The sequence below is a fragment of the Acipenser ruthenus genome, chromosome 5 (assembly GCF_902713425.1).
Source record: "Acipenser ruthenus chromosome 5, fAciRut3.2 maternal haplotype, whole genome shotgun sequence".
NCBI classification, from domain to species: domain Eukaryota; kingdom Metazoa; phylum Chordata; class Actinopteri; order Acipenseriformes; family Acipenseridae; genus Acipenser; species Acipenser ruthenus.
Genome location: NC_081193.1, coordinates 83808701 through 83827513, shown reverse-complemented (window position 1 = coordinate 83827513; position 18813 = coordinate 83808701). Strand labels below are relative to the sequence as shown.

The following is an 18813-nucleotide window of genomic DNA, read 5'->3' as shown; positions in this document are numbered from 1 at the left end:
GTTAATGGACATGGATAGGTACTCAGTTGTAAAGGCAAGGGAAGGACAACATTTCTTGTATTCAAATCAACACATTAATGAATGGATTCATTTTATACACACACCAACTGTACTTCAAATCCCTCAGCCAAAAGAGTGTCTAGAGACCCTTAACACACCATAGAGTCCACGCACAGTTTAAATGACAAGCACTTCAAGAGAGCACTACAGCAAACAACACATTGTACAAACATTGCTTTGTTAGATACAAAACCAAAAAGAAATGTGTACCCAAATGAATAAAGCAAAAGTGAAACTCCAACCATGCAGCTATAACTGACAATATGCAGCTGTCAGAAATAGTCCGGCAGAGATTAAAAACTTTAAAAAATATAATTGAACTTCCCTCAAGCAGATGTTTCTTATTGGCACTCAAGAGATATGTGTGATGAGTAAATCTCATTCCGAGTGTAAAATCCCAAACTGTAATAACTGGCAGTGGCTAATTCCTTCAGGATGCCTCTCTCTAACGAAAGAGGCTTATTAATACTTTGTGTAAAAGAAGTCAGTGGCATAAACAGTCTGACCCACACTCAGTAACAAATACGTATTTCACATAATGCGTACTGTATTGTGGAGAATCATTATTTACATAACAACTAAAAAAACATTATCTTCTACCATGTAAATGTCACACTTCATTTTTTTATTATGTAACAGGATTAAAGCAGGGTTGTTCTGTGAAGCCCACGCCAGCTTCTGTCAGAGTAGAACGGAGACTTCTCAGCGGTGGTTCAGCAAGACATTTCCTTACAGCAACTCAAACAGCTCACCAGGGTAGAGGAGGGTAACACTCCAAAATGAGGGGCTGTATTTTCAACAAAACCATTAGAATCGGCTACTTGAATCAAAGTTTACTTCAGAACAACTTCGGTTAAATGTCAGAACATCAAATGAGTGAGATTTTGAAAAAAATGAGTAAAATGCATTTCACATTCCGTGTGTTCCAGTTTGGAGCACACCCTCCTGCATTGAGATGTAGGCTGAAAAATTGGTGTAACATGTTTTTAAAGTTATACAGCCAAAATCTTCCTAAAGGAACATTTTCTAATTACATTTTTCCCGTGTCCTTAATATGAGTGAGACTTAATATGTCAAATACTTGAGTCCCCAGCATGATATATGCTACAGCCTTAGGCTAAGTTAGACATATATATATATATATATATATATATATATATATATATATATATATATATATAAAGCCACCTAAAGTGATAAATAAATACTGTTAAAAAAACACTGACGTTTTTCCTGTGGTAGCACTTTGCATGAATTGTTTTTAACTATACTGTGACTGCACTGTAATTGCACATCTAGGGACATAGTAAGTACATTATAAATACACAACCACATGTGTAAGTACAGTGTAATTACACTGGATGCAAACAACTGCCAACATGCTTCATTCTTTATTGAAGCATGTTTTTGAATTGTAACTGCACAACCATGTCTGTAATTTCTGTCTTATTCCAGTGTAATTATTTTGCATGCACCTCAAGAATTGGAAATAAAGAGCTATCAAATGATGCCTCACATTTCAGCCCAGAGTAACCCCTTTCCATGAAAAGCACATTTGTCCTTTCAAGTCATGGGGAAACAGAATGGCAGTTTCTCAAACTTCAGTTTCTACACCCGCCTTATTGCTGTTGTCTTGTGTGCATATTCAGACTTTATTACATGTGTAGGCTTCTAAAAACTCCATGGCAACAGAGGATCTAAACATAAGACCTGCTGAAAACCAAAAAGAAAGAAACAACTACTGAACCAGCTCAACCGCTATGCACAGACATCTACTGATATTCCATGGCACTCTCTCATACAAAACATTCCCACAGTCATTAAAGCTGTATGCACAGCATATTGTTTGTAGTACACTGTGTGCAACTAAACTGTGTCCCAGGGGCGGTTTTCTTAATGACATGGTGAGACGTTTCTCCGGTGTCTTATCTAGCTTAACTCATAAAGAACTGCTTATAATCTCTCACATTTGACCCTTAGAAAGAGTTTCACTCCATTCTTCTTTCATTGTTTGATCTAAACAGAATGCAAATGTTTAGGGACCATTAGATAGGTCAGAATGATAGTTAAAGATAATAATAAAAAAAATGGGTTTCACGGTCTTGGTCCCTTTGAAATGAGTCTTTAACTAACCCAGAAAGACTGTATGTTGTAAAAATATCTCCTCATCCTGATACTGTCCTCAGTACCTCCATTTGATAACCTCTTCAAAATAAGAATATTGAAATGATATTTTGACTGTCATTGAAAAGCATTTCAACGAAAGGTCCACCATGTGTGAAATTGCATCACACCACCAACTCACAGCCCCAGGATGATATATTAATTATTGACTGATATACTGATTGCTGGGTATGCATGATTTGTGAGCCCAATTCAATTATCTTTTTAGCAGTAAAAAAAAAACCCAAAAAAAAAACAAAACATTTTGAGAACATAAAAATCATCATTAAAAACAGAAGGAATAGAGATCCTGAGAGATTCTGAGAGCTAAATATCGTACAGAGACTGCTAGTTGTGGATTTACTTTGAGTTTTTGCCTCACAAGCAGAGAAGGTTGTTTTTGTATTTTCTATGTCACTATGTGTATTAGAGTCGTTTTTGTGTGATTTTTCCAAACTCAGTCCAAATCAGGTGATAAAACATCTATTTGCACTGGCATACTGGCTGACTGAATATTACACCTTCTCAGCAAATAGGTTAACCACACTGAAGCTGTTAGTGTTAGAAGGAGCGAGTTGTTTTTCACTATACATTCCAGGAGGATTGTGCGCAGTATTTCAATATTTACGCTACAGGTAATATTACGATACAGTACTGTGCAAAAGTTTTAGGCAGGTGTGAAAAAATGCTGTAAAGTAAGAATGCTTTCAAAAATAGACATGTTAATAGTTTATATTTCTCAATTAACAAAATGCAAAGTGAGTGAACAGAAGAACAATCTACATCAAATCAATATTTGGTGTGACCACCCTTTGCCTTCAAAACAGAATTCTTCTAGGTACACTTGCACACAGTTTTTGAACGAACTCGGCAGGTAGTTTGGCCCAAACATCTTGGAGAACTAACCACAGTTCTTCTGTGCATTTAGGCAGCCTCAGTTGCTTCTCTCTCTTCATGTAATCTCAGACATACTCGATGATGTTGAGATTAGGGCTCTGTGGGGGCCATACCATCACTTCCAGGACTCCTTGTTCTTCTTTACGCTGAAGATAGTTCTTAATGACTTTCGCTGTATGTTTGGGGTCGTTGTCATGCTGTAGAATAAATTTGGGGCCAATCAGATGCCTCCCTGATGGTATTGCATGATGGATAAGTATCTGCCTGTACTTCTCAGCATTGAGGAGACCATTAATTCTGACCCATTCGTGTACCGCTCTCCAGCCCTTCGGCGAACAAACTGCCTTCTGCTACAGCCAAATATTTCAAATTTTGACTCATCAGTCCAGAGCACCTGCTGCCATTTTTCTGCACCCCAGTTGGCCTTATTTCCACGTCGGAGGTATGGCTTTTTGGCCACAAGTCTTCCATGAAGGCCACTTCTAACCAGACTTCTCCGGACAGTAGATGGGTGTACCAGGGTCCCACTGTTTTCTGCCAATTCTGAGCTGATGGCACTGCTGGACATCTTCCGATTGCGAAGGGAACTAAGCATGATGTGTCTTTCACCTGCTGCAATAAGTTTCCTTGGCCGACCACTGCGTCTACGGTCCTCAACGTTGCCCGTTTCTTTGTGCTTCTTCAAAAGAGCTTGGACAGCACATCTGGAAACCCCTGCCTGCCTTGAAATTTCTGCCTGAGAGAGACCTTGCTGATGCAGTATAACTACCCTGTGTCTTGTTGCTGTGCTCAGTCTTGCCATGGTACATGACTTTTGACAGTAAACTGTCTTCAGCAACCTCACCTTGTTAGCTGAGTTTGGCTGTTCCTCACCCAGTTTTATTCCTCCTACACAGCTGTTTCTGTTTCAGTTAATGATTGTGTTTCAACCTACATATTGAATTGATGATCATTAGTACCTGTTTGGTATAATTGTTTAATCATACACCTGACTATATGCCTACAAAATCCGTGACTTTGTGCAAGTGTACCTAGAAGAATTGATGCTGTTTTGAAGGCATTCTTACTTTACAGCATTTTTTCACACCTGCCTAAAACTTTTGCACAGTACTGTATATATATATATATATAGAGAGAGAGAGAGAGAGAGAGAGAGAGAGAGAGAGAGAGAGAGAGAGAGAGAGAGAGAGAGAGAGAGAGAGAGAGAGAGAGAGAGAGAGAGTGTAATTTACTCTCCAGCTTAGACACTACTGTATGTGAGTAAAATGTGTTTTGGGTGAGTAAAATGCAACATTACCTTGAAGTCACTTTCAATGAATACTGTACATACTTTAATGCTAACTTGTGGGGTATGCATCAACTACAACCTGTTACTGTGAACTACTGTACAAAAAGTTGGTCTTGCAGATGGAATATACTTAAAAAAATGCATACATACTATATATTTATAAAGAAACGATAGTATTGTATTCCTTATTGTTGCCTTGCTATTTATTATATAGATTTACCTTCCAAAATTTCGGCTGACATTAGGCAAATTGGTAGAATAGAGTGAGAGGGACTAAGATGGAGGCGAGAAAGCCAGACTCCAAAATCAACAATCCAGTCACTAATTCACCAGTCAGAAACACACTTTGCAAAAAAATGTTGTATTGAAAACCCTGACTTGTTTCTGGTAATTCCCAAGGAGGCTACAAGCTTTCCCATAATTTCTCTAGCTACCGCATGCAGTATATTCATATATTCACAATTGACCATTGAGATGCCGGAAATCAACAAAGTACAAGAAGCTTGATAACATGCAAACTCAAGCTGTGCAGCAAAATTGCTCTGTGTATTGCAGCATAATTGCTATGCAAAATTTAAATATCATATGTAATTCATATTTCAATGCGTACAACAGCCTTTACACAGCTTATCTGGAGCGCTGACTATCAGTTTCACAGCAGTGAAATGTAGCAGCATCAGCAGTTCTGTATTAGTCAACTGGTATTGTTTTAATGCCAAACCCTTTAAGATAGTTAAGAAAGACCTCATCCACATTAACTTGTCTTTTTATCTCTTAAGCCATTGATTCTCTCATGTAAGCAAACAGCTGAACAGTTTCCACTTTTAGTCACGTTTAGTCTTGTTTAGTTATCTAAATAAGCCAAAACAAAGTAAATAAAACATAAAACATCACTACATAGAAAAGAATACCAGAACAATTCACTGACATTTTTACAGGGTTCTAAAATGCAGAACAAATGTGTGTAATTCAAGTTGAAATCTGTAAAAGCACAAAAACAGTGACACTGAATAAATGGGGTAAAACACACAACACAGTGCTAAATCATTTTTTTGCTTCGTTTTTGTTGTGCCAAGTACAATTGCACAATGCCTTGCAGGAGTACAGCTGCCTTTTTATTTTTAATCCTGCAGGCATCACACCTCCTCCCTTATGAACACCTGCAATGTAAAAAATACTGCTGAATAAGGTCCACTAATCCATTCCTGTTTAGATAACTGTAAAAGATTTCATTTAATCAAATTCACTGAACACCACAAAGCCACTCTGAACTGACAAGCTAATGACTTGTTATTTGAACAGCATTTCACAAAATGCAAACTTGATGGCATGAATAGCGGTAGCTTTATAACTACAAACCAGAGATTCCAAGTGGATAGAAAAACATACAAATGTACACTTTAAATTATATTACCAACAGAGGCCCTGATGAAGGCAATGCTAAGTCGAAACATGTTGTTTTCTTAAATGTTTTTTTTTTTTTTTTTTTTAACCAATAAAGTATTTTTTGATATGCAAGGTGCAGGATTTTCTTTAATTTATTTTGATATTGTTTTAACCCTATACACCAGTTATCTTTTGTGATGCAGCGCCAGTTCTTATCTGCTTTCACATTTCTCACTATCCACACCACTTGAGCTGTGGTACATTCTGACAATATTTCTTAATATTCTTTCAGCTCAGAGGAGCGACATGTCTTCTATCTCCATTGCTGGCGATCCCTCACCTTTCACAAATCACTAAATGAAGAGAAATGGCACACATTAGGGACTAAAACAGACTTACCTGCACATGGCAAGGAATATCCAATCTGAGGGTCATGAACAAACTGCCGGTCATTCAGCCTTGTCACGCAGTACAGGTGGAAACAGTCCAGGCAGATGACATGGCGGTCCAGGCACTGGAACACTAACACTGGGCTCCTGTGACACCAGACACAATGAGAGAAGGACTGACACATGTGCCAAACTGTCATCATTAATGTTAGAACATCATTGTGTAAAATAACTTAGAAACTATAGGCTACTTTAAAATTCAGAGAGGCTCTTGTGAAACAAAACACTAATACACTATGGGACTTCATATGAAATCATTAAAACACATTTACTGCATACTGGAAAACTGATGTTTCCGGCAACTAACTTATGTCACAGGTAAAAAGGAATTATTATGGCTGATGGTATCAAAGGAATTATTATGGCTGATGGTGTCAATATATATATATATATATAATTCTTAGACGGTTGGTTTCATAGACCTTCATTAGCGGTTCTGCTACAAACAGCAGGGAAATAAGTCAATAACAGGGCAGTGTCATACTCAAGAAACTGTACAACAGATTGGCTGGCAGTTGATCCACACAGCAACTAACATCCTTCAAAACGGTATGTTTCGAGATTCAGGCTTTCACTTCCTGCACAATTATTATTATTATTATTATTATTATTATTATTATTATTATTATTATTATTATTATTATTATTATTATTATTATATCTATGAAGATGAAATTAAGATCTTAAAAGTCATGTTGACAACCTGGCTAGGACGAAAGACTTCATATACATTAGTGACACCCTACAGTGTTTTTAATGTGCGTTTTTGTTTTTTTCCTCCCTAAAGTGCAGTCCTGGAAAGAAGGCCTTTCAGAAAATACAGCTTGATGGAAACCCTTTTTTATCATTTTAGTTTCTACACTCTATATTTACATTTTGCGATCTTTCATGGTTTTCAACAAAAAATACTGCGCAGGCCCTGTTATTTCACCTCAGCTCTGAACCCTCATTTTAAAAGGTACTCTAACATCTTTTCCTATCCGTCCAGTAACAAGGCACTCATTTGGCAAGATTTACTGAATAAAAGTACTGGGTTGCAGAAGCTATGTCCCCTTTCATCTTCCAAAAGAAGACCTCTTTCTGGGAAAGGTTGGAGCATGTCTGCGTGGAATTATGTGCCGTTCTAGCCCTGTAGCTAAAATCATCTTTGGACTCTAATGAACTTCAATTCTAAGAGCTGAAAATTATTTTCCATTGGTTAGTACTGTGCATCCCAAAACACTGACAGCAAGTCTGAGAGATACTAAAATGGTGGTAGTTGTACAGAGTAATATTGAACTTTATACACCAAAAAAAAAAAAAGATTACAAAACTTTTTAAGTTTCGGATCATGCAAGTGAGTTTTTATTTCGTTATTATTTCAATCAGTCCTTAAAGCCGATGCTGAGACGATTTGTGTCACGGTGCAAGAGAGACCTTACCGGATCCCAGAAAGTCGAGGAAGTGGCATTAGCAAAGATGTATGGGCGATGCTCAAACTTGGGGTGATTGAGCCTTCCAGGAGCAAGTGGTGCAGTCCAATTGTAATAGTGGCCAAAAAGGACGGCACCAACCGCTTCTGCGTTGATTTCGTAAGGTAAACGCTATTGCCAAGTTCGATGCCTACCCCATGCCTCGGGTCAACGAGTTTCTCGATAGACTGGGAATGGCTAGGTTTATCTCCACTCTGGACCTGACGAAGGGATACTGGCAGATCCCCTTAACCCGCAGATCTAGAGAGATAACTCCTGATGGGCTGTTCCATTTGATACTATTAAGCAGAGACTCTACCAGGCCCCCACTTTCATCACACCTGATCGTCGGTCATCTAGAAAGGGGGTGGGGCTATGATACACTAAATCATCGACCCAGAAGGGAAACAACGTGGCAGCCGCGATTAGAGGAGTGGTTGCACTAGTTAACCAAGGGATCATGATTGACGGTACAAAAGGGGGTGTAGTGAAGTGATTTGTCCCTTTGTATGGTTAGAGCTGAACTGGATGGAGACCGTGTATTGTATTTGTGAGTGTTTTGTTTGGTTTTGTTCTGTCGTGTCTAAAGAATTACTGTTTGTTATTATTAGATGGCTGAACACGATCCGGAGGTGTTGTCAAGAGCCAGCACATATCCAGACATCACTGCACTTGTTTCACGATAAACTGTATTTACACCGCGAGCACTAAATCACTCACTGTGGACTTGTGTTTGTGTTTTGTGTTACGTGTGGGTGTTTAGGAAACTGGACTGTTATTATTTCGAGACCAACCCGTGGATTACAACAGAGCAACACACGCCGCTGTACTGTCTGTGTTCTCATTGTTATTGTTTACTGCCGTTTTGTCATCAGACTTTGGATTGTACAAATAAATTATCATTGCACCTGGATTATCGTTGTCTGTCTGTTCATTGATCACTGCTGCATTCCTGCACCTGCACACTGTTAACCACTTTGCCACAGTTAGACATAGTCTCTTTTTTTAAAATCTTCAATATATAGTAACCCTCATAAAGGTTTACCACAGTATTTTTGCATGATTATACTATGCATTTACCACAGTTTACCCTGGTTTGCCACGTTTATTAGTATGCTTTACCATAGCCCGCTCTTTACAATGTCTACCTATGCTTTCACTGTGCTTTACTGTACTTTGCTATGCATTTACTAAGGTGAACTTGTATAAGGGAGGTGCCTGTGTACACTAGCACATTCATTTAAATGTCAAACTTGTATCATGCTAATGCATAAGGCAAGTTCAGAACCATGGTATTTCTAAAAAAGCTTTTCAAATGCACGCTAAATCTCTATTCAGGATTTTAAAAAGCAAGTGGGCAAATGTTGTTGTTTATCTAGTATGTGCAATGGGCTGCTGCCTGGTTGATAGGCACTGAGATGCCAGCCTCCCTAACTGGCTTACAGTGCTGACCAGGAGGGGCAGTACATGCAGAAGACAGCAGGTTTCTCAGCTGCTTCCTGGAAGCCTCTTTCCCTTCCAAAAACTATTGCAATGTGTGCCAAGCGAACCAAAAACAAGGACCCATTCAAAATTGTTCGGCTTCATGCCTAACCTTTAACATGGGCAAATCCCTGATTTCCAAAGTCTGACGAGTGCTGATTAACTCCTCTGAAGTTTCCACTGAAGAGCTTCGGCTGAGGAGGCACGGTGATTTACAGCAACCAATAGCTAAAATCATTTCAAGTGAGATTTGCGATGAAGTATGAGGTTCCTCTGTGGGCACATGCCATCAGCTCATCCTATTTAAATGTATTCATGGGTTTTGCTGTACCCTTAAGAGATACATTAGGTATATTTATTGAGCATGTTTCAGCACTGTGCCTGAGGTTCTAGACAGAGGCAGGGACCCAGCTTATGGTCTGGGGTTGTACAGTATAAAAACAGCAAATCCATAGAAAATTCTTCAATGAAGTATATGATGGCCACTGGGCTTCCTTTACAGAACAATACAAGTGAAATAATATTATAAAAGCAGTGTGTTGCCTTGAAAAAACCATTAGTAGACCACTGCATTACCAGTGAAGGCAACACTGGATTTTAAACATATAACATATCCATGGTACTGCAAAACTACATCCCAGTTCCATCTGCATTCCAAAATCAGAAAATGTTCTACCAATGGCTCATATCCCTGCAGGTGCCCTATGAGACCAATTCCCTTTACCAGTGACCTTTTCAGCACGGTGCTAGAACAGAAACTTCAGTTCACTGCAAGCAGGTGGCTAAGGCCCCTGGACACCATGGTTCTTATCTGAGAGGCTCTGGAAAATGAGTGAAAGTTAGCGCACAACTGTTTTTGATAAACACCAGGCAATGACTGGAACAACCAGATGAGGTGGGCTATACATATTTATAAGCAGTGGATAAAGTAAAGTATGCATGCATGTAATGTGTAACACAAACAAAGAGGTTCAGTGAAGTGTAGCAGATCCATGTTTTGCAGAATGCTTAATGTAATCTGAGAATAAAGCTAAAACAATAGTGCACAGAGACCTGTCCACCTGGGTAATCAGCCATGATATTTACAACTCAAACAGCTGTGTCATGCAGATCGGCATCGTTACAGGGGTTTACTGCTAGAAGAAGCCTTAGGAGGGCCTCTCTCCCTCCACAGTCTGAATATATTTTAAATGTTTTTTTGTTTTGTTTTTAATTAAGTTACACTTGTACCCACCAGTCCCTTAATTGGCATATCATATAAATTATCATGAGATACAAGAAAGGGTGGTCTTGTTTAGAAATTAAAATCTCTGTTGAATAGTAAGCAACAAAGTGACCTTAATGTTAATATAAACCTTAAGGAATGAGAAGACTTATAATCACCATACAGCAACACAGGAAGATGCATAATCAGTCACACAGCCACACCCTTTAATACAAAAGATATATTACCCCAAAACGAATTAATTGTTTCCATCGGCCACTGGGATTGTGTTGAAAGCAATATGAAATCAATTGCGATTTGTACTGGGGATCTGACAGGAGTTATTAATGTACTTTGATTTTGATTTAGCGATCGGTAGTTTTACTTCACGGTTCTTTTGCCCAAACTCCCGAGTGGCACATCCGGCAAAGGTGCTCCACGTGGATACACCCTATAGCCTGGAGGTCGCCGGTTCGAGTCCAGGCTATTCCACTGCTGACCATGGACGAGAGCTCCCAAGGGGGAGCCAGGGTGACCTCAGTCACAGCGCACCAGCGACCTTTGTGGGCTTGCCTGTAAGCTGCCCAGAGCTGCGTTGTCCTCCGACGCTGTAGCTCTGGGGTGGCTGTCTGGTGGGTCTGCAGAGTGAAAAGAAGCGGTCGGCTGACGGCACACGCTTCGGAGGACAGCGTGTGTTTGTCTTCGCTGCTCCCGAGTCAGCGCAGGGGTGGTAGCGGTGAGCTGAGCCTAAAATAATTGGCTATTTCAAATTGGAAGAAAAACGGGGGAAAAATCAATTGGTGACTACTAAATTTTTATTAAAAAAACAAAACAAAACAAACTGTACAACATGACATCAAATCAAATCAAATCACACTTTACTTCTATTGCACCTTTCATACAAAGCATTCAAATCAAATCACACTTTACTTCTATAGCACCTTTCATACAAAGCATTCAAATCAAATTAAACCCTACTTACATACATCTCTTAAGAGAAACCCTAACAATCTTGTTATGTTGTGCCTCGATTATGCCTCTTATTTCTTAAGTTTTGTGATAACAATTTTTAGAACAAACAGTCGATTTTTTTCAAAAAACTTATTTAATCCCCAGCTTTGGGAAATACAATTAGTGGTCATAATTTATTAGAAAATAACAATCCCCATTTTAAAGGGACTGGAGAGCTACCAGATATCTGGATGGGCTTTACTAAGTCTAAAAGAAGCATTGTCTTTCACCTGTGTTCTCGCAACAGTCATTCCAAACAATACTGTATGAAATGCTTCAATGCACGTGTAACAGTGAGGAGAGTAACATGACCATGGTGTTACATCTGATGTTTCTAGAAACAAAATCTCACGGCAATCTCTGGGGTCCAAATCCTAAGCATGAAAGAAAGACTGCACTTGTGCTCCCCTATATTACATATGATAGGTTTATAAAACCCTCTTTATAAGAAACAAACTGCCTTCAAGTGCTAGTTTGTCACTGTCAGAATCAGTTATGCTTAAACTTTCTGTCCTATCATGAGCTCATATTTTTTTTTTAGCACTCTAGCGGACCATTTCTAATATATACATATAGGAGGCTGTGTGGTCCAGTGGTTAAAGAAAAGGGCTTGTAACCAGGAGGTCCCCGGTTCAAAGCCAACCTCAGCCACTGACTCATTGTGTGACCCTGAGCAAGTCACTTAACCTCCTTGTGCTCCGTCTTTCGGGTGAGACGTAGTTGTAAGTGACTCTGCAGCTGATGCATAGTTCACACACCCTAGTCTCTGTAAGTCGCCTTGGATAAAGGCGTCTGCTAAATAAACAAATAATAATAATAATAAACAACTTACTGTTTTTTTTTTTGTGTTTGAATTATGTAGATCAGACAAACAGATTTCTTCAGATAATACATATTTATTATCTGTAACAAAACCATTTTCATTTAAGGAAAATGTAACACATTTCAGTAAGTATGTTCTGCACTGATAATATATATTTAAAAATGAATATGGTTTTGTAGCGTATACTGGAGAAAGTTGTAATCATGGCGACTAGTTTTTAATTAATTGAGGCTCTGTATCTAAAAACTTGCATACTGTAGAGAGATATGTATTTTAAATTTGTGGGCTTTCATTCTCCGATACCCTAATAGACTGTAATGTGACTAAACCACACCTCAAGCACCGAATACTTACATTACATCAGTGCAAGCTATGCAGGGGATGTTTCTGTAGTTGGGAGTAATGAGATCCAGTGCCACTGAAGTATCGTTGTCAGGTGTGGGGTGGGCTCCACACTTAAAGAAAAAATCCTGCAATGTAAGAGCAATAAATTAACACACCTGCAATGCAATCATGCTGGGAAGATCTCCCAAGTTTTTAAACATTCGCTGATTGTCTGTGGTTATGTAATTCATCGGTATATCACCACAATGCATACACCTGAATTTAACCCAGGCCCCTATCACTATGCAGATTATAGAACAAATACATTCCCATTTACTTGAGGTATGTTCATCCCAGTTCTAATACTGAGGTTCAGGCCAGCATGCCTTTGATGAGCTGGTTGAAATTGTAATTATCCAAGCAGCATGTTTTCAGCCACCTTGCTTTGCAAAATAATTGTGAGAAAAACAAGAAAGGTCCCTTTCAGCTGCCCTCTTCACTGAGCCACTGGCTAATAAGAAAGCACTCAGACTGAAGATGAAAGCACTTCATCCCATCTGCAGCTCAAAGGCTGACTGAAGGAATAGAGGAGAGGATCAAGGAGTTCTTCATCATAATAGTCAGGCTACAGTATTGCCTGACCACAGGTAATACATCAACCCTGACATTTTAAAAATGATATGTTCTGTATCCTCAGGAAAAAAGGGGCTTTTATCAGACTTAAAAGTTCTCGCTTTTGAAAGCAGAATAAATGTAGCATTTCATTCTCGGTACACAACGAACATTTTGTTTTCGGAGGCAAATGGAGACCAGGCTTAATGCCGACAAAGAGAAAAAAAAAAACGAAAAAAAAAAACAAAAACCCAGCAAGCTCCAATGGATGGAACAATTGATTTAGCGAAACCCATACTTATTTCAGAGCGATCTTATAGGTGGTCTGAAAAACAACAAAAACATTCTTAATGGCTTCAGTACAATCTTCAGCAAACTGATTAAACATTTCCCTATTCACTGGTATTCAAGCACAAGCTAATAATTACCTTGACTATTTAAGTAAGATTAAAAAAAACTGGTCTTAGTAGAAAGTGAGTTAGAAGACATACCAATTTTACACACACAAAAACAGTAGGACACTATTTTGAAGCAATAAGCATATACAAGAAGTTCAAAGCAAAGGAGAGTTTTCTGTAAGAAATAAAACAATTGTACCAGTCTAAAACTAGGAAGGAACAACTTAGTTGCAGAAAAGAGCTGATGAATTGCTTTTGCCTTCACCTTTGCTGCAAAATAGGACCCAATAGAACAGCTGAAAAAAAGCAAATTGAAAAAGTATTGAATTGTAAAAAATAAAGAATGGCTGTTTCCCTCAGACGAACTCACTGATCGACTGCCTACAAATCTGTCAACCGTAAACAACACAACTTTGATAATTCGAAATGGCTTCCTATTTTGATATCCACACTGAAAAAATATATTGATGTTTAAGTAAAATAATTTCCAAGGACAACAAATCTATAGAAGAAAAAAAAAAGCAGCACAGAGAATATATAAAAGGGTAATGGATACAAAAAGGACACAGGATAGAGTTGGAAACAGAGAAGCTGCCGTCTCAGACAGATGCTGACAGGAGAAGAGTGGTACAATGAAATATTTATTGATATACAGAAAGACTGTATGGATTTTCTTTATTCTTTTGAATCGCACTACTTTGTTGTGACTCAGGCTTTAGGTAGCAGTAAGGAGCATAATCCCAATGCATGTAACCATTTGTACTGGAACTCAGTACACAGCATGTATGCTGCATATATTCACTAATAAATTACACTCTAAATGCACATTCCTGTAGTGTAAATGAACCAACTCCAATCTTAAATCTTGAGGAACAGGTTTTGAAAAGGTGGGAAATGAGTCTTGTGGTAACAAGGTTAAGATGAAATTCAAACCAATATCAACCAGGTCCAGTGAATCAACTCCACAATGAGACACACTTATCAAGGTCAATCTGCACGGTTCAGTTCTGTAAAGGGAAATTTACACAGTTAATTTTACAAGGAACAGTTTGTAAAAACTGCTTGTTACAGTATTCCCAACGCCCTCTGAACTAAAAGCTTTGATCACATATGTAAGGGTTTTTGATTTGTAAGCTTAGAACCTAGTGGATTTCGCTCCACTTCACAGATGAGACACATGTGGCATCTTGAGCGCGATACAGGCTTTATTATCAAAAGAAATGATTGGCTATTCATCTTCAAAAGAGAGAAACATGTTGAGTATCTCTGAACAAACCAGCCCATTCCCCACCCAGCCTTATACACATCTGTGCAATACAGATAGCACAGCTTAACTCCGCATACCAACATTTCTATATGGTCGAAAGCCATGAAAATGTGTTTTGGTGACGTTGTGTACGATTTGTTGCAGATGAGACACAGGTTTACCACTGTTTTCAAGGAAAGCAAACTATTTCTCCCAGTCTGGTTTAAAACCTCAAACTTTCGTTTATTACTCGTGGAGGGTTTGCTTAATGCCACTGTCTCCACGAAACTAACTTAATTCAAAATTATGACATTTACTTTTACCTACATATCTGGCTTTGAAATACAAAAGTATTAATTAGTCCTAGAAATTTCAATATGATAATACAGAACCTAATTCTAGAAAAGTCTAGAAAATGCTGGATTATAGGTGAACATTCTTAGCGAGTATAAAAGGGTTAGGCATAGGATGATTGCTGTCATTACCAATAAGTCAATATGGGAAAATGTAAAGAGCTATCTGAAAACCTTAGACAGATAATGATTTACTGTCATAAAGCTGGAGAAGGATACAAGAAGATTTCCAAGCATTTGAGTGTCCCAATTTCAACAATTGTTTCTATTATCAAGAAGTACAAGACTCATGGCACTGTCACAACGCTCCCTCAGTGTGGAAGAAAGAAGGTTCTTTCACCAAGAACAAGTAGAAGAATTGTATGGAAGGTTAATAACAATCCGAGATTGACTGCCAAAGATATTCAAAGTGAATTGACTGCAAGTGGGACTGAGGTTTCCATTCCAACCATAGGTCGAGTTTTGCACGGTGAAGGTCTCAATAGTCGCGGGCCAGGGAAAAAGCCACTCTTAGGAAAACGTCACAAGGACAATCGCTTAAAGTTTGCAAAATGGCATTTGAATGAAGGATATGAGTTGTGGGTTTTGTGAAGTGATGAAACAAAAGCTAATTGAGCTATTTGGTCACACTGATAGTCATTTCGTTTGGAGTAAGTCTGGTGATGCGTACAAAGAAAAGTAGAAATTTAGTTCCAATACATGGTAAAATGGATTCCATAGCATACCAAAAGACACTGGCCAATCATCTGAAACCCTCCGCTACAGAACTTGGTTTAAAGCGCAGCTGTATGTCCCAACACGACAACGATCCAAAGCACACATCAGAATCTACTTCAGAATGGTTAAAGAATACAATCAAGGTTCTGGAATGGCCTAGTCAAAGTCCCGATCTAAATCCGATTGAGAATCTTTGGTACAAGTTGAAGGCGGCTGTGCACAAGAGTCCATGTAATTTAAATGAACTGGAAGAATTTTGCGTTGAAGAATGGTCAAAAATCACTAACGAATCATGCCAAAAGCTCACTGACAAATATCCTAATCATTTAAAAGAGGTTATTATTGCTAAAGGTGCCTCAACTAGCTATTAATTTAATATAAGAAAGATATAATTTTAGACATCTATTTCTTGTAACTTTTTTTCCTCATCCACAAAAGCAAAACCAAAAAAAAAAAAAATTCCTATAATTATTTGTTTTTGAGACATTTCGAGAAATTATACATTTCCACTGGGGTATGCAAACTTTTGACTATAACTGTATATAGTTCTATTTCCACTGACAATTTTTATTAAAATTTAAATAGAAACATTTCAATATATACTCTGGTGAGGGTTTCTTTGCTTAGAGAATACTAACCAGAGCTGTCAGTATACATCAGAATGTAATATAAAGAGTGTGTGGGTGTAGATATGGTTTAAGCGTTTAAATGCTGACACTGCATAGCATTTAAACATTCATAACAATGTACCAAAATGCACATCCCTAGTACTGTACACGCTACAGTGATATAACAAAGCTTATCTACAGCAGATACACAGAGGTGAGACAACACGTGCAGACAAACACTAAAACCTGCAAGCTAAAGTTTCCTTCACAAACACGTACTATATGTATGTTTTTTCACTGGAGTCTGCATGAGCTTATTTCAAGACTTGCTTAAACGCACTGAACTTGCGTGACATTTTTTAATGCATGTTTATTTCTGGATGTTGTCGTGATTTAAAAAGACTTCATGAACTTTGAAAGAACGCCCCCACAGACACTGCCATTATGCCTTGTCAAAAGATGTAAAAACCTACGACATGCGAAAATTTGCAGATCTAACAAAAGATGTCCCTAATTTACAGTGGTACACTACCTCTCAATGAATACACCCTCCTGTCAGCAAACCACTGCATACAGTTCTAGTCAGATAACGGGGCAATTTGTTTGTATTTGGTTTACTGTATGTTTGAATTTCTGTCAGGGTGCCAGTAAAGCACAATAGTTCAGCTTTAATAGTTTAGGGTGTTAACATCCCAGCCCTTCCTGTCAGTTAAAGACCTGGGGCTGCCCTTTCAATTTAGTGTTTCTCGATCTCAGCCGTACAGGCCAGGTGGTTCAATCTCAGTTGTGAGGAGTTGAGAAGATTTTTCCTTAGAGAAGAAAAAGACTAAATGACTGTCAATCCTTTTCTCCTTGTTGTATGGTAGTACCCTGCATCTCAGACAGAACACTGGCTACTGAGGCACTCGGAGAAACAAAACAGCTCTGAACAAGTCTATTCTACAGTATTAATGTGCAGGATTAATCTTGATAGGCTTTAAAAGCAATCTGAACCTCTGTCTAATAAGCACCAGATGCAAAACCAAACCCCCCCCCAAAAAAACCTGAATCCTGAAGGTTGAATTTGTGGATGTTACATTTTGTGTCCAGATCCCCCCCTGTTGATGGTCTCGTCCAACAGAAGACACACCCTTATCTCAATGGCACAATGGTATGATCCTGAGGTCATAGCAATGTATAAAACCCTGTAATTGTGCATTTAAAAAATATATAGATCTCTCAATTATATATGTCATTTTATTCAAATCTCCTCATACACCTGATGCACCCTGTAGCTTAATTTAAGTTCTTGTGAATATACAAAACAATACTGTATCAGTCAGTCCAAACCGGTTCACATGCCTTAAATGTAAAGAATTCAGAGTTTTCATGCTTTTGATCATTGATGGACAACACAATAAACAGGCGACAGTCTAACTTTCAATTTACCAGACATCTCAACTCAGGCTTGCATGGCTCAATGCATCTCAAGCGTAGACTTTAGTTTTTTTTTTTTTTTTTTATATTATTGTCTCTGAGGATGATTTATTGTCTACAGCGGGGGTATTCAAGCAAAAATAGCTGTTAGCAAAAAACGTCTCGGTAATTCACACGAAAGTGTTGCTTTAAAAGCTCCTATTATTATTATTTTTCTTTTTAAATGTGTCTGTGGGGACTGAAGTTTCATTTGCATCTTTCGAATTCATGTTGCCACTTGGGCGATAAAAGCAGAACACTTAATCACCCATCTACTTGTTCGGTTGTATGAATCAATCTAACAACTACAAGTGTAAGATGTGGAAAATTACTCTGACAACAAACACCATGCATCAACTGCAGTTACGTTTCTCATAAATGCAGATAAGAGATATTTACAAGGTGAATTCAAACGAATGGCTCATCCACATCTAGAATAATTCCTGAGATAATACCGTTGTTGCTACCTCAGATGTACTTTAACAAAATTCTTTAGCAGCCCCCCTGGTCTGTTCGCTGGTGTTTATAGCGGCCACTGGTTTCACGTTTTAGTATATCTAGGCTGTCCCAGGTTTGCAATGGACACTTTCTTTTCAGCTGCTTCCAAAGAGCATGGCACTGCTGTGGGGCGCTGGAGCCTGGTTCCCACCCAACTTCCACACTTGCACACATGGCTCTATTTGAATGCTAAAATAAAACATCACCACAGCACATGTCTGCTTTGAATGTAGTTTGAAAGTTTGTTTTTATATCATGCATGTTTTTGTTTTTTTTGACTTACCGCCACATTCCCGTCACAGTCCTGAGACTGGCAAACACCAGCTATCTTATTTGGAATAAGCACATCCTTCCAACAAGTAGGGCCCTGTAAAAAAACAAAAAAAAA

The 18813-nt window shown here is 38.4% G+C and overlaps 1 protein-coding gene across 2 annotated transcripts in view; it reads right to left on the bottom strand.

Annotated features, from left to right (window-relative positions):
* prkn (parkin RBR E3 ubiquitin protein ligase) overlaps positions 1–18813 on the bottom strand; it is a 168044-nt gene that overhangs the window by 66635 nt on the left and 82596 nt on the right. For both annotated transcript variants that reach the window (XM_034005349.3, XM_059024659.1), the window contains exons 5-7: positions 18709–18792; positions 12569–12684; positions 6194–6330 (exon numbers count right to left, since the gene is read on the bottom strand). In XM_034005349.3, coding sequence (XP_033861240.2) covers positions 6194–6330; positions 12569–12684; positions 18709–18792 — 337 coding nt within the window. The remainder of the gene's footprint in view (positions 1–6193; positions 6331–12568; positions 12685–18708; positions 18793–18813) is intronic.